General features: G+C 33.3%; 1 protein-coding gene across 1 annotated transcript; it reads left to right on the forward strand.

The window, feature by feature from the left end:
• The first annotated feature begins 7,015 nt into the window (after positions 1 to 7,015).
• Positions 7,016 to 10,007, forward strand: LOC107482957 (uncharacterized). Its single transcript, XM_016103545.3, has 4 exons — positions 7,016 to 7,616; positions 8,647 to 9,096; positions 9,253 to 9,559; positions 9,695 to 10,007. The coding sequence occupies exons 1-4, from the start codon at positions 7,212 to 7,214 to the stop codon at positions 9,826 to 9,828; spliced, it is 1,296 nt and encodes a 431-aa protein (XP_015959031.1). The 5' UTR covers positions 7,016 to 7,211; the 3' UTR covers positions 9,829 to 10,007.
• Positions 10,008 to 12,183: the final 2,176 nt, after the last annotated feature.

Below are 12,183 nucleotides of genomic sequence, written 5' to 3' on the forward strand. Positions count from 1 at the left end.
CCTAGTACGCATAGCAAGGATTTTTAGAGATGCATACGTGACTGGTCTCATGCGTACGCGTAAGGGGCTAGTAAGCATGTCCACGCGTACACATGACCCACGCGCACGCGTGACATGAAGTTTTCACCCACGCGTACGCATGACAAAGGGACGCGCGCGCGAGCTGCAGTTTCACACTCCCACGCCTATGCGTGGCCCCTATTTCAGCAAACATGGTTTTCAGAATTTTAAACCGCACTTCAAGCTTCTAAACCTCTATTTTCATTTCTTTAGTCATAAATAGTAGTATTAAACCTGATAAACATATGAAGCTAGGAGATGGGGATAACTTGGAGATGAAATAAAGGTGAAAAGTGATGAATTGATTATGAAATGTTACAGATGATTATGTATGATACTTGGCTAGATACTCAAATGAATGATTATGTATGATACTTGGCTTGAATGATTAAATGATTTGAGATTCGAGATTTCCTGGGTAAAGTACTGTGGCTTGCATCACGTATACCAGATTGAAAACTCGATACTCTGTTGACCCTACGACGTAAGGGTGACCAGGCACTTATAAATTTTCGGGAATGTTAACCCCCATTGAGCAATATTGATTAGAGTAAAGTATCATTTTTGTCCCCAACGTTTGGGGTAAGTCCTATTTGTGTCCCTAACATTTAAATCGTCCTATTTGTATCCCTAACGTTTATAAAAGTGATTCAATGTTATCCTACTATCAATTATACTAACAAATCAGATTATATTTTTTAATTATTCTCACTTGGATGTATTCATTTTCAATTAGGCCCCACTTAGATGTGTTCGATTTTAATATTATACCCCCTATTTGTGTTTAGATTCAATTATGTCCCTAAAAAAGTGAATTATGTAAATGTTGTAGGAATTATTTTTAACTTTTAATGAGTTATTTTTCGGAGTGGATCATCGATTCTATCCCAGACATTTGTATTCTAAGTTCAAGAAGTAATTTTTAAAACTCAAACAAAAGCATTCATGATGTGTAATTGACGGCAGGATAACATTGAATTACTTTTACAAACGTTAGGGATACAAATAGGATGATTTAAACGTTAGGGACACAAATAGGATTTACCCCAAACGTTGGGGACAAAAACGATACTTTACTCTATTGATTATTTGAGAAAAAGTTATGCATAAACTCTTGGGAATGCACGTCGAGGGACAGTCTAAGATTTTCGGACTTGTCGGGTTGGCTAGATAACCGACAGATGAGCCTCATCAGTCATAGGACAGGCATGCATCATATGAATACTACTTAAATTACTTGTTTGTGCATTAACTGGGTGTACCTAAGTGTACTTGGCATGTTAAATGTATATTTGTTACCTGCAGTATTTGCAACCTTTTTGTGCTTGTCTTTATCTGTTTATTTGTCTGTGAAATTCTGACGGAGATGGAGGTATAGAGGAATGGCGGTATGAGACTTAAATTTAAGATTAAGTTAAGTTAGGCTTAGATACTCTTAGAAAACCACCTTTTATGGCTTCTGTTTAATACTTTAAGATCTATAATCTGAGCGTCGACGTTCTAGGATTGCCTCTGGCATTCCCATGACCTTATATCACCTTTACCATACTGAGAACCTCTGATTCTCACCCCATACTATGTTGTTATTTTTCAGATGCAGGTCGAGAGGCATCTCATTAAGCGTCTGGACTCCTGAAGGGTTATTTTGTTACACAGTGATGTGTATATATATACCTAGCTTTCTCTCCGCATAACTTGTTCTTTTTTATCCTCTTAGAGGTTTATGGAGAGGCAGGATTTTGTTTATGTACATTTGGGTTTTGGATATGTATATATTTATGTGTAAATATTCTCCGACCAGCCTTGACTTCGCGGGCTGAGTTAGGAGTTTGTTATTTTGTATCTTTGGCACTCTATTCCTACTTTTATTATCTTATGTTCGAAAGATATAGTTTTCTTAGTACGCAAGTTAACTCGTTTCTTGAGCGTTGCGCTTTTACTTCGTGATTTTGTTTCACTTATTCTTCAAGACTCTTAGTATATTATAATCTTTCTGCTATTATATGTACATATTTTATTTTAGAGGTTGTAACACCACACTACCTCTGTTTTATGACTTAAGCATAAAGCTCAGTGTGATAGAGTGTTACACAGCATGCAATGGATTCCTAAATCCCTGATATCTATATACTTGCATTTACATCTTAGTAATTAGAGGAGTATGATGGTTAAAAAAAAATTGTCCATGTTCCCGTTTCATTAGGGCTGGCAATTCATACCCTACCTACAGGTACCCAATCCGGTTCAACCCGTTCGGGTAGGGTAGGCTACCCAACCCGCTGCGGGTAGGGTAGGGTACGGTCCGGGTATTTCTGCGGGTAGGGTAGGCTACGGGTTTAGGGTGTACTCTACCCTACTCTACCCGCACCTCATATATAACACATATTTTATAAAAATTAGGTATATGGTGAAGGAAGTAAGAGTTGAACCTACAACTTTTCTTATGTAATAACTTACAATAAGTGAACAAGCACTAAACTAGTTAGTTAATTTAGTAATATAGAGTATTAGTTTTTTTATTTTTATGTTATTAATATGTATAAAATTCAAAATGATTGAATTTTATATTTACTTTGAAAAAATTTGATATTTCTGCGGGTAGGGTAGGATAGTGTAGAATTTAGAATTTTAGGGTGCAGGTAGGATTAGAGTTGAATGAATCTTAACTCGCGGATAAGGTAGGATAGAGTTTAATGAAATTTTTAATCTGCAGATAGAGTTAGAGTAGGATCCAAACCCTACCCTACCCTACCCATTGCCAGCCCTACGTATTATTCCATTACAGTTTGCTGCTACTACCAAAGATGATATGTAACTAGGATATGGACAAATTTAAAGAAAATAAAAATTGATTAACACTAATTAAATTAACATGACAAGTTTTGACAACCTCTCTTAGATTTTATAAGTTGGAGCTGTTTTGAGGCAATAATATATAGACCTTGATGATGTTTTAGATGATATGAGATTTGACATATTTATATGTATCGGGTTTAGGTTTAGTTTGGTATAATTTTTTTTTTTTTAAAAGTAATTTATAGAAGTAGTTTTTTTCTTTTTAAGTTGCAGTACGTGTTTTTGATAAAATCAAATTAAAAATAATTTTTAATAAATATAAATATTATAATTATGTTTGATAAAATAATTTTTAAAAATAAATAAAATTATAATAGATANACTTACGAAAAATATCAAATCAATAAAATAAAATCATTTTTAAATTAAAAAATTCATAATAAACATAGAACATTCCTGTTATAGGTTTCTACCAACAATATGATGTCATTTCATTACGTAATTTTTAGGTGCAAGTTGTTAGATTTCATATTTTGTGCCAAGATCTATTCCCTTGCGTACTTATCGATAAAATGAAGGGGTCTTCTTTTTTTTTTTAATAAAATTAGAAATAAAAATCGAATTTAAAATTTCTAGATCAGGATAAAAATATAATGTAATCTGAGATATAATTTATTGATAAATAAAAAAATCTTCTAAATAAATAAAACAAATACAAACGAATTTAATTATACTTTCTTTTCACCATCTAAAGATATAGATCATTTTTGGAAAAAGAAAATACATAAATTAATAAAGTATTAACTTTAGAGTATTTAAATGGTTTAGACTAATTTTAATATTATTTTTTTATGGGACTAATTTTAATATTATAAATTACTAAATACTTAGTATCTATTCAAGTATATTACAATTAACGAATAGAGGTATATAAATGAAAAAAAAGCATATTATTATATCATAATTTACTAGCTAGTCAAATAAAGTAATAAAATTAGGGTTATTATATGGTACAGATTAAAAGTGATATAAATTTACAGATTTTTTGCCTGAATACATGGAAGCTTGACACGTTGTTATAGTGTGACAGGACTTATCTCCCAGTACATGATAGGGGTTGGCTGAGAGCCGTAAGCCATTTCTTTTTTAGTTTGGTATCTGCTGGTGGGTTGTTCGATTTGGGCTTTGACAAAAAAAGTAAATAGGATATGTAAGGATGGATATTTTTTTTTGTTCCCTTTGTTAATGGGAGGAGAAAAACAGAAACGCATGTGCTGAGACAACTATGGAGGCCGAAGTAAAAACGAAGATGATATCCCCAAATATGACTAGTTAGGTTTGACAGACAGGGATACAGTCCTCGAAGTCCTTCGGCGGTGGAGGTATAGGGCTGACAACCAATTGAAAAAGACGTTGTGGGTTCCCCTCCTAATCGGCGTTTTCTCCGTCTGGCCGTGGACGGTACCGCTGCCGAATTGTTCGGACGTAATTGTTGTGCTTTGTCGGTCGGCGTGGAAGGTAGGAATGGGTTATTTTTCTGATGTTGGATTATACTGTATTTTAAATAGATTCTCTTCTTGGACGCAGCTGAATAGACTGTTACCATCAAGCCGCCGCACAGAGCATCCTCCTTGCATGGCTGCCGCCACTCAACCATGGCATCTCTTACCTCCGACTCGTGATGCGGTCCAGCGTCATGATTTGATTCCTTAGCAATAAACCCTAACACGTGTCTCCTCCAGCGACATCCGGGCACGCGAGATCCTCTGGAGATGTTGCCGCCACACATTCAAGTTGAGCCCCCTTCAAGATTCGGGCGACGTTGCCGCTACTCAATACCGGTGACCCTCCACTAATCCGACGCATCGGCGAAATACAAGGACCCGTGGACCCAATGTTGGTTTCTGTTCGTAGACAAAACCTAAACCGAACGAGCAGTAATGAGGTTGAAGATGATCTGCCCATTTGTAGAATCCTCGGTTGGTGTTGGATAGGATGATGTTAGATGTGGATAGAATTTTATCTCAATAGGATAGGTATTTTGTGCTTCTCGTTCTTTTCTTCCAGATCCTCCTCTTGTTTTCTATGTTCTGGACCTGCAAAATGAAACAACATTACTCCCATTGCAAAATGAATAAGCCCACACCAGCTATTGGCCCAACTACCTTAAACAAGTCCACCACTGAAGACCAAGACCAAAAAAAGAAATCAAAGCCCCAGTCCACCTACCAAACATTGGCACCGCATAGCTTTATTCCATGAGCCGGCTACCCCATCAACACAACTGGCAGGCAAGCTTGCAGAGCTCTGACAAGCCTGTCCCCGGCATCCACTATCCTCACCACTTGTCAACATCTCATTCAATCTGTATCCCTTAATATGTACCATATAATTGCCCATAAAATTAATGTCTCCATTTCTATCCTTTTTTTTTTACTTGTGAGTAACATCCACAAATTAATTTAGCACAAACAATTTTGGTTTTATATATGTGTATCTTAATATATTTATACTACTTAAAAAGTTTTTATATATAATATATAGTTTGAATCAAGCCTATAATTGAACAATCCCACTACATAGATTATGTGTTTTAGCAATTTAAAAAACAACAAAAAATATTTTTAAATACGTGTTTAATCAATATAAATATTAGAAATTTTTTCTATGTCAATCTTATGTAATTTATAATATTATAATAGGAACTAAAAACATAATAATAAAGAAAAAGAAAAACTAAAATTAAAGTAAAAGTTAGAAAAAGGAAATAAAATAAAAGAGTTATTATATTTACAACCTAAAAACTTTTTTTGTTATACTTAATAATTAATAGTGATAAGTAACAATTTTTTTCCTAATACATTTAATAATAAATTAACTAAAATAGTCAACTTTTCTTTGTCGTGATAGCCACGTAATTGTAGGCGTGATTTTTTCCTTTTCCTCTGGAAACTGTAGGCATTATATCTATACAATAATAAAGAAAAATGATATTTTATACTATTGATATAATTTAAAGTATATATTTTTTAAAAAAAAACATGCATATTTGTATGTAATTCTTATGATAGTATTTATTTTAGCAGTGTAATTAGATATTTTTAAAAATGATTTTTTATTCAATTTAAAAAAAATAAAAAAAGTAATTTTTATTTTTAAACAATTAATATCATAAAAATAAATATAAAAATTAAAATAATAAATTATTAAATTTAAAAAATGACTAAAAACTAAAATTTAAAGGATAAATAATATTTTCGTTATTTTAAAGTGCAATGCATAATACCCAAATAGTAGCTTGCCACTCGGCACCTCTGGTAATAAAGACAAGACCAAATCCGCATGAAACTCCTGTCCAGCTGGTATTTATTATTTAACACGCCACTCATTATTTGCTCGCCTCCAATTTTCGTTCACATTTATGATATATAAAATCTATATAATTAATCATTTTTAATAAGTAAACACATGCTTTTAGCGGTCCTTAACCTTAACTGAGCTTGTTATCGGTCATTTACAGCTAGGTTACGTTTTACTGTCTTGGTTTGCCCTAAGGTTTTAATTTTTAAAAGCCAAGTATATCACGAAGTCAAACTTCGAAGCTAAGAGTAGTTGAACACAATGACCACATTGACATATACTTACTTGACAAGTAGTACTAAATAAATTGCTTTTTGAGTTGCTGATCCAACATGGTTTATCAAACAATTCCCAACTAGCTAGCTCTATGATGTGGATGTCCCAATCAATTTCATTGATTAAACTTATGGGAATTTTAATACTAAATAAGTCATAAAAATGATTTCATTCTTTATTATATATTGTATATTTATCATTTAGCTGAGTATTTAGATATGATTTATGAGACAAAAATAAAAAAAACTATAAAGAATAAAAATGAGCCCAACAGAAATTATTATTAGTATCAATTTTTCTTTGTAATTTTTCTTTTATAGAATTAATTCTTTTCTAATTCTCTTTGATTTGATTAATTCTCTCTCTATTTATCTCTTATCACATCAACTCTTTCCTAATACATGTTCTTCCCCTTTCAAAAACCTTACTTCACAACATCACACTATATAATAAATAGATTTTATAGATAAAAATGTTTCAATTTTAATTATTTAAGATGCTAGCTGGTCCAGAAGGAAAAAAAAAAAGGTTTAAATGTGATGCTATAAAAAAACCATAGCTAACACATTAAAAAATTGAAGAGAACATGTGATACGACAAATTAGATTAGAGGAGCTTGAAACAGAAACAAATTCATGATAGGAGTATAGAAACATTTTCGATTTTTATGTGTTCAAATTCATCAACACCTGATTGTTCGTACAGAAAAATCCAAGGCTATGGAAGATGAAAGAGGATCACTGTTACCAAAAAACAACGAGAGTGGTTTCTACGTGACCTACGATGGAGCTGAGTTAAGAAGCTTCAGGTCATACCTGAGATGGGTGTACGTGGACCAATCAAACGCATGCAAGAGCACTGTGTCTTGGTCCATATTCATCTTCTTGGCCTTGGTTGTTCCTATTTGTTCTCACTTCCTTCTAGATTGTTCTGACACGTGCGACTCCGATCACACTCGACCCTATCACGTGCCGGTTCAGATCTCTCTCTCGGTCTTTGCCACGCTCTCTTTCCTCTGCCTCTCCGGTTGGGATCGCAGATATGGTTTCAGGAAGTTCCTCTTTCTTGATAAGGTTGGTGACGAGAGCCTCAAGATTCAACGAGCATATGCAGAACAGATGAAGGTTTGTGCTTTCACTAACTCTGATTATCTTCTTTCTCCAATTTCAATTTGAACTTCAACTTGTTGTCTAGTAATTTTACCAGTACAACTGTGCAAGTAACTGTGAAGTTTCAATAGTCTTTGGTGTATGAACAGTGTTATAGTTATTGAGTTACCTTGATCTCTCAAGTCTTAACAAATGATCTTGGACTATGTATTTTTATATATATACATATATTATTTCACATATTTTTAAAGTCTATTTTATACGTATGACTGAGTTTTGGTCTATTTATAGTATGGTCAGGTTAATCAGTTTCCTAGATACAAGCCAAAAAGTGAGAATTTTACTTTGATGGCCTTGGTTACATCAGAATTAGTGTAATAAACCTAAACTCAACTATAGATTCGGGGACCTAAATTTGTAAAAATTTTAGATGTTAGCTTGAGAGTTTAATAATCTTGGTAATAAGTTTGTTTTCGGACGGAGATTTGAGGCAATGATTAGGCTACCTATAATATACTTTATAGATATAGTCATTTTTCGTACTCTGCGTTAACACGAGATGCTTGTGCACTGAGCGGTCCTTTTTAATAAGTGTGTTCTTGGTTAGAACTCAAAAAAGAATATACCAACAAAAAAGAAGTACTAAACAAGAGATATGGATTATTTTTAGTTCCTTCACTTCTGTGTAAAAAGAATAAGGACAAGGTGGAGTTCATTGTGGGGTTATGAATTGGATTCCTTTGCCTAAAATTTGCAACCAAACAAAGGAGCATGATCAATTGATCATTATGCTTTTCAAAATAACCCCAAGAAAAATGTGTCTGCTTCTCAGTGATAGTCTTGCCCAATGATCTGTTCTGTTTGTGAGACAAATATCGACTCACATCAATGGAATTCCATGTGAAAATAATTTGTTGTAGAATAATTTTATATAATAATTGAACATTTGACATTGGAAAAACAGATAAATGCATCTAATTGAGGGAGAAACCACTTATTCTATTGTGTTTGTGTAGTGAAATAACTTCGCTTCTTTTGTTTGCAGAGAACCAATATTCTTATCTTGCGTTGGGGGCTTCCTTGTTTTATAGCTGAATTTGCTTACAAGATATGGTGGTATGCTTCAGGAGGATCCCGAATTCCATATTATGGGAATGTATACTTAAGTAGCATCATTTTGTGCACACTGGAGCTATGTTCTTGGATTTATAGAACTTCCATTTTCTTCTTGGTGTGTGTCCTCTTTCGGCTCATATGCTACCTTCAAATATTCAGACTAGATGACTTCGCCCAAGTTTTCCAAAGAGAAAGCGAGGTGGCATTCATCTTGATAGAGCACCTGAGAATAAGGAGGAATCTGCGGATTATCAGCCATCGCTTCCGGGTTTTCATTTTAGCTTCTTTAATTTTGGTTACAGCAAGCCAGCTCATTTTCCTGCTAATGGCTACAAGACCAAATGCTGATCTTGACATCCTCAGAGGTGGAGAGCTCGCGGTAAAGCTTCTTTCAATGTGATTTTGTGAAACTGAAAATGAAAATATAAACCAAATAGGCCTGAGTTTTGCTATGATTTTTATCAAAATGTTAAACTTTCTCAAGCATTAGATACTTACAACAGAAGGATTGTGTGTGTTGAATCTGATGTTACAGTTAGTTGCCATTACCTTGGTGAGTGGACTTTACATACTCTTGCGAAGTGCGACCAAGATCACACATAAGGCACAAGCCAGTACAAGCCTTGCTGCTAAGTGGCATATATGTGCCACAGTAAACTCTTTTGACAACATTGAGGGAGAGACGCCAAGAGTACCGACACCTTTGGCCCAAGATATCGCTGCCCATATTAGCTGGGGATCGTCAGATGATGATGTTGGGGATGAGGAGGATGAGTTGGATAACACCAAAATGATGCCAATTCATACACAGACAATCTCATTCCATAAGAGACAAGCTCTTGGTAAATGACTATTTTGTTGCTTCTATTCATTCTTCTTAGACTAAGTTACTAGTTTGGTTATTCTTGTTATGGTAAATCACCTGTCCAATTGTGTTTTGGTCCTGAATTACCTTGATTTTTTTACATTTTTTGCAGTAACATACATGGAGAACAATAGAGCAGGAATCACTGTGTTTGGATTCATGCTTGACAGAACATGGCTCCACTCAATTTTTGCAATTCAATTGGCTCTATGCCTTTGGCTACTTAACAAGACAGTTGGTGTTTAGAGACAGAGAGAAAAACTGCCTTGATCTTCCTACCTTGTTCACTATGTGTTTTGTACTGTACTAATGTATAATATTATTTTATAGTGATTAGTTCATTTGGATCTGATAGTTCTGGCTATGAACTTTATGATCAACGAAATGGTAAATCATATATGAGTTTGCTCCACAAGTTACAGAAAGTAGTGTTAATGATGAGTAACATTGTTGAGTTCAAAGGTGTTGACTAGTTCCACAAATAATCCACTTCTTGCAATCCAATTTCTTGAAAAACTCACATTAATTTAAGTTGAAAATTTGTACTGTTATACATCAATATTAAACCAATTAAATGGTAGGTCCTGTGATGTTTTCTTTTTGCCAACTAGTATCTATCATCAAATAATGTGTTAGAAAAATTCAACAAGATATATACACATAAATATAAAATCCACATGGAGTAACCGGAAGGATTGTCTAGTTTGTGGAAATAAGATTGTGACAAGGAGAATGTTGTTGTAGAGAGCAGAACAAAACTCAAAGCAATGTTATTCATTGGCTTTCAAAACAAAAACATACAAGAGAAGCTTTGTAACCATCGATGTTTTGTGTTGATTGGCCTCAAGTTATTAATAATCACTCCTCAGAGACTTGTTGGATTTTTTTCTCTCCTTTGTGAGGTCCAAACCTAACTTTTTGAGGGTGCTGATATGGCTGTAAGTTCTACTCATACTCTCTCATATTATAATCTCTCATAATTAGGAATAGGAATTAAACAAGAAAACAATTTGGTTTAATCTCTAATGATTTATTCCCTAATTTGTTACAATATCTTTATAATAATAATTTGTGAGTTGATTTTCCTATTAAATTTTGTAGTTATTTCCTGATTTAATTTGGATAAGATTTTCAGTACCATTTATAAATAGAATTGTTATCACATCAAATTATATTCAGATCAATATAATCTTCATCTGATGAAGCTTTTGCTAATGGCTGATCCAAAGCAGCTTTCCCATGTCCCAAAGATTGGGAATTGGGAGAGTGACAACGTTCCATACACTGCACATTTTGAGAATGCACGCAGAGAAAGAGGTGTTGTCATGTTAAATCCAAATGATCCAATGCAAAATCCAGAGGCCTTCAACACTTCTTCTCACACTCAGAGGAGTAGGGGAAGTCGAAGCTTCATTTCAGAATCTGGAAGTGAAAGAAGCCATGATGTGATCACAACAAGAGCCATAGTAGCTTCTCTTCTTCAAGTCATCGTAGACACAAGTGGAAGCCATTCCTTCAATGACCCTCGTATGGTAATAATATGAAAAGTCTAGAGGGACAGGAACTTCATTAAGTTTTGCCAAGCATGTAACTAGAAGAAAAATGAGTCATTGGATGAAATTTCACACTAATCTCACACCATTAAAATCATAATTGATAGTTATTTAATGGTTATAAATTACAAAAGTTGCTAGCCCCTAGTATTCGTTAAATCATCTTGTAATGCATTGCCTTTTAACATAATATTTTATATGAAACCATTAGATCCGTGTGCGACTAGTCATTATGTTTGATCGTAATAGCTAATAAGTAATAAGTGAACTATTCTGACTCGGCCTCCTTTTTTCTAAATGAAAAATACAAAATCTCTTCTTATTGTAATATTAGTTTTTTAACTATTTTTTATTTTACATATTTTAGTATAAATATATAAATGTAAGATAAAAATTCTTGACTTATATGGAATGTGCTTTGTGGGACAGAATTATGAACAATAATACCCAAATTTGGTGATTGGGATGTGACAGACCCCAAATCAAGGGAGGGTTATACTGCTATATTTAGTAGAATTCAAAATGAAAAGAAAATAAGAGAAGGTTTTTTGCTGATTTATTTCCATTTGCAGGGCTAACATGGATATACGTGACATAATTTCTGTAGTACTGTTGCTGTTTGTTTTGAAGCGAAAGCAAATGAACATGGAATCATTGCTGTTTACTTTGGTCCAGAGGAGACTTGAATTTAACATATCAAGTATCGTGTAATTTAAATTATGCTTAATTTTTTTTATTACTACTATAGTTATAGAACTCTTAAGTCTTAATAGTTATCTGATTTATTATATTGGACCACTTGTTGAATTTGATTATGGAAAAGTACAGATAAACAATTTTTAACCAAACATTAGATAACTGTAATCAATAATTATTAATTTTGTATTTTTTAAAAGATAAAATTTAAATAATTACTAATTAATAACAATTAATTAGTATAGAGTATAATTTAAAAATGTTTGTTGGCTTGTTATTGACTATACTCCTATTAACTACTCTTTTAATTAATGTACTACTTTTGTCTATCATTGCATAATTTAACACTATC

The sequence above is a fragment of the Arachis duranensis genome, chromosome 4 (genome assembly GCF_000817695.3).
Source record: "Arachis duranensis cultivar V14167 chromosome 4, aradu.V14167.gnm2.J7QH, whole genome shotgun sequence".
In the NCBI taxonomy this organism is placed as follows: Eukaryota; Viridiplantae; Streptophyta; class Magnoliopsida; order Fabales; family Fabaceae; genus Arachis; species Arachis duranensis.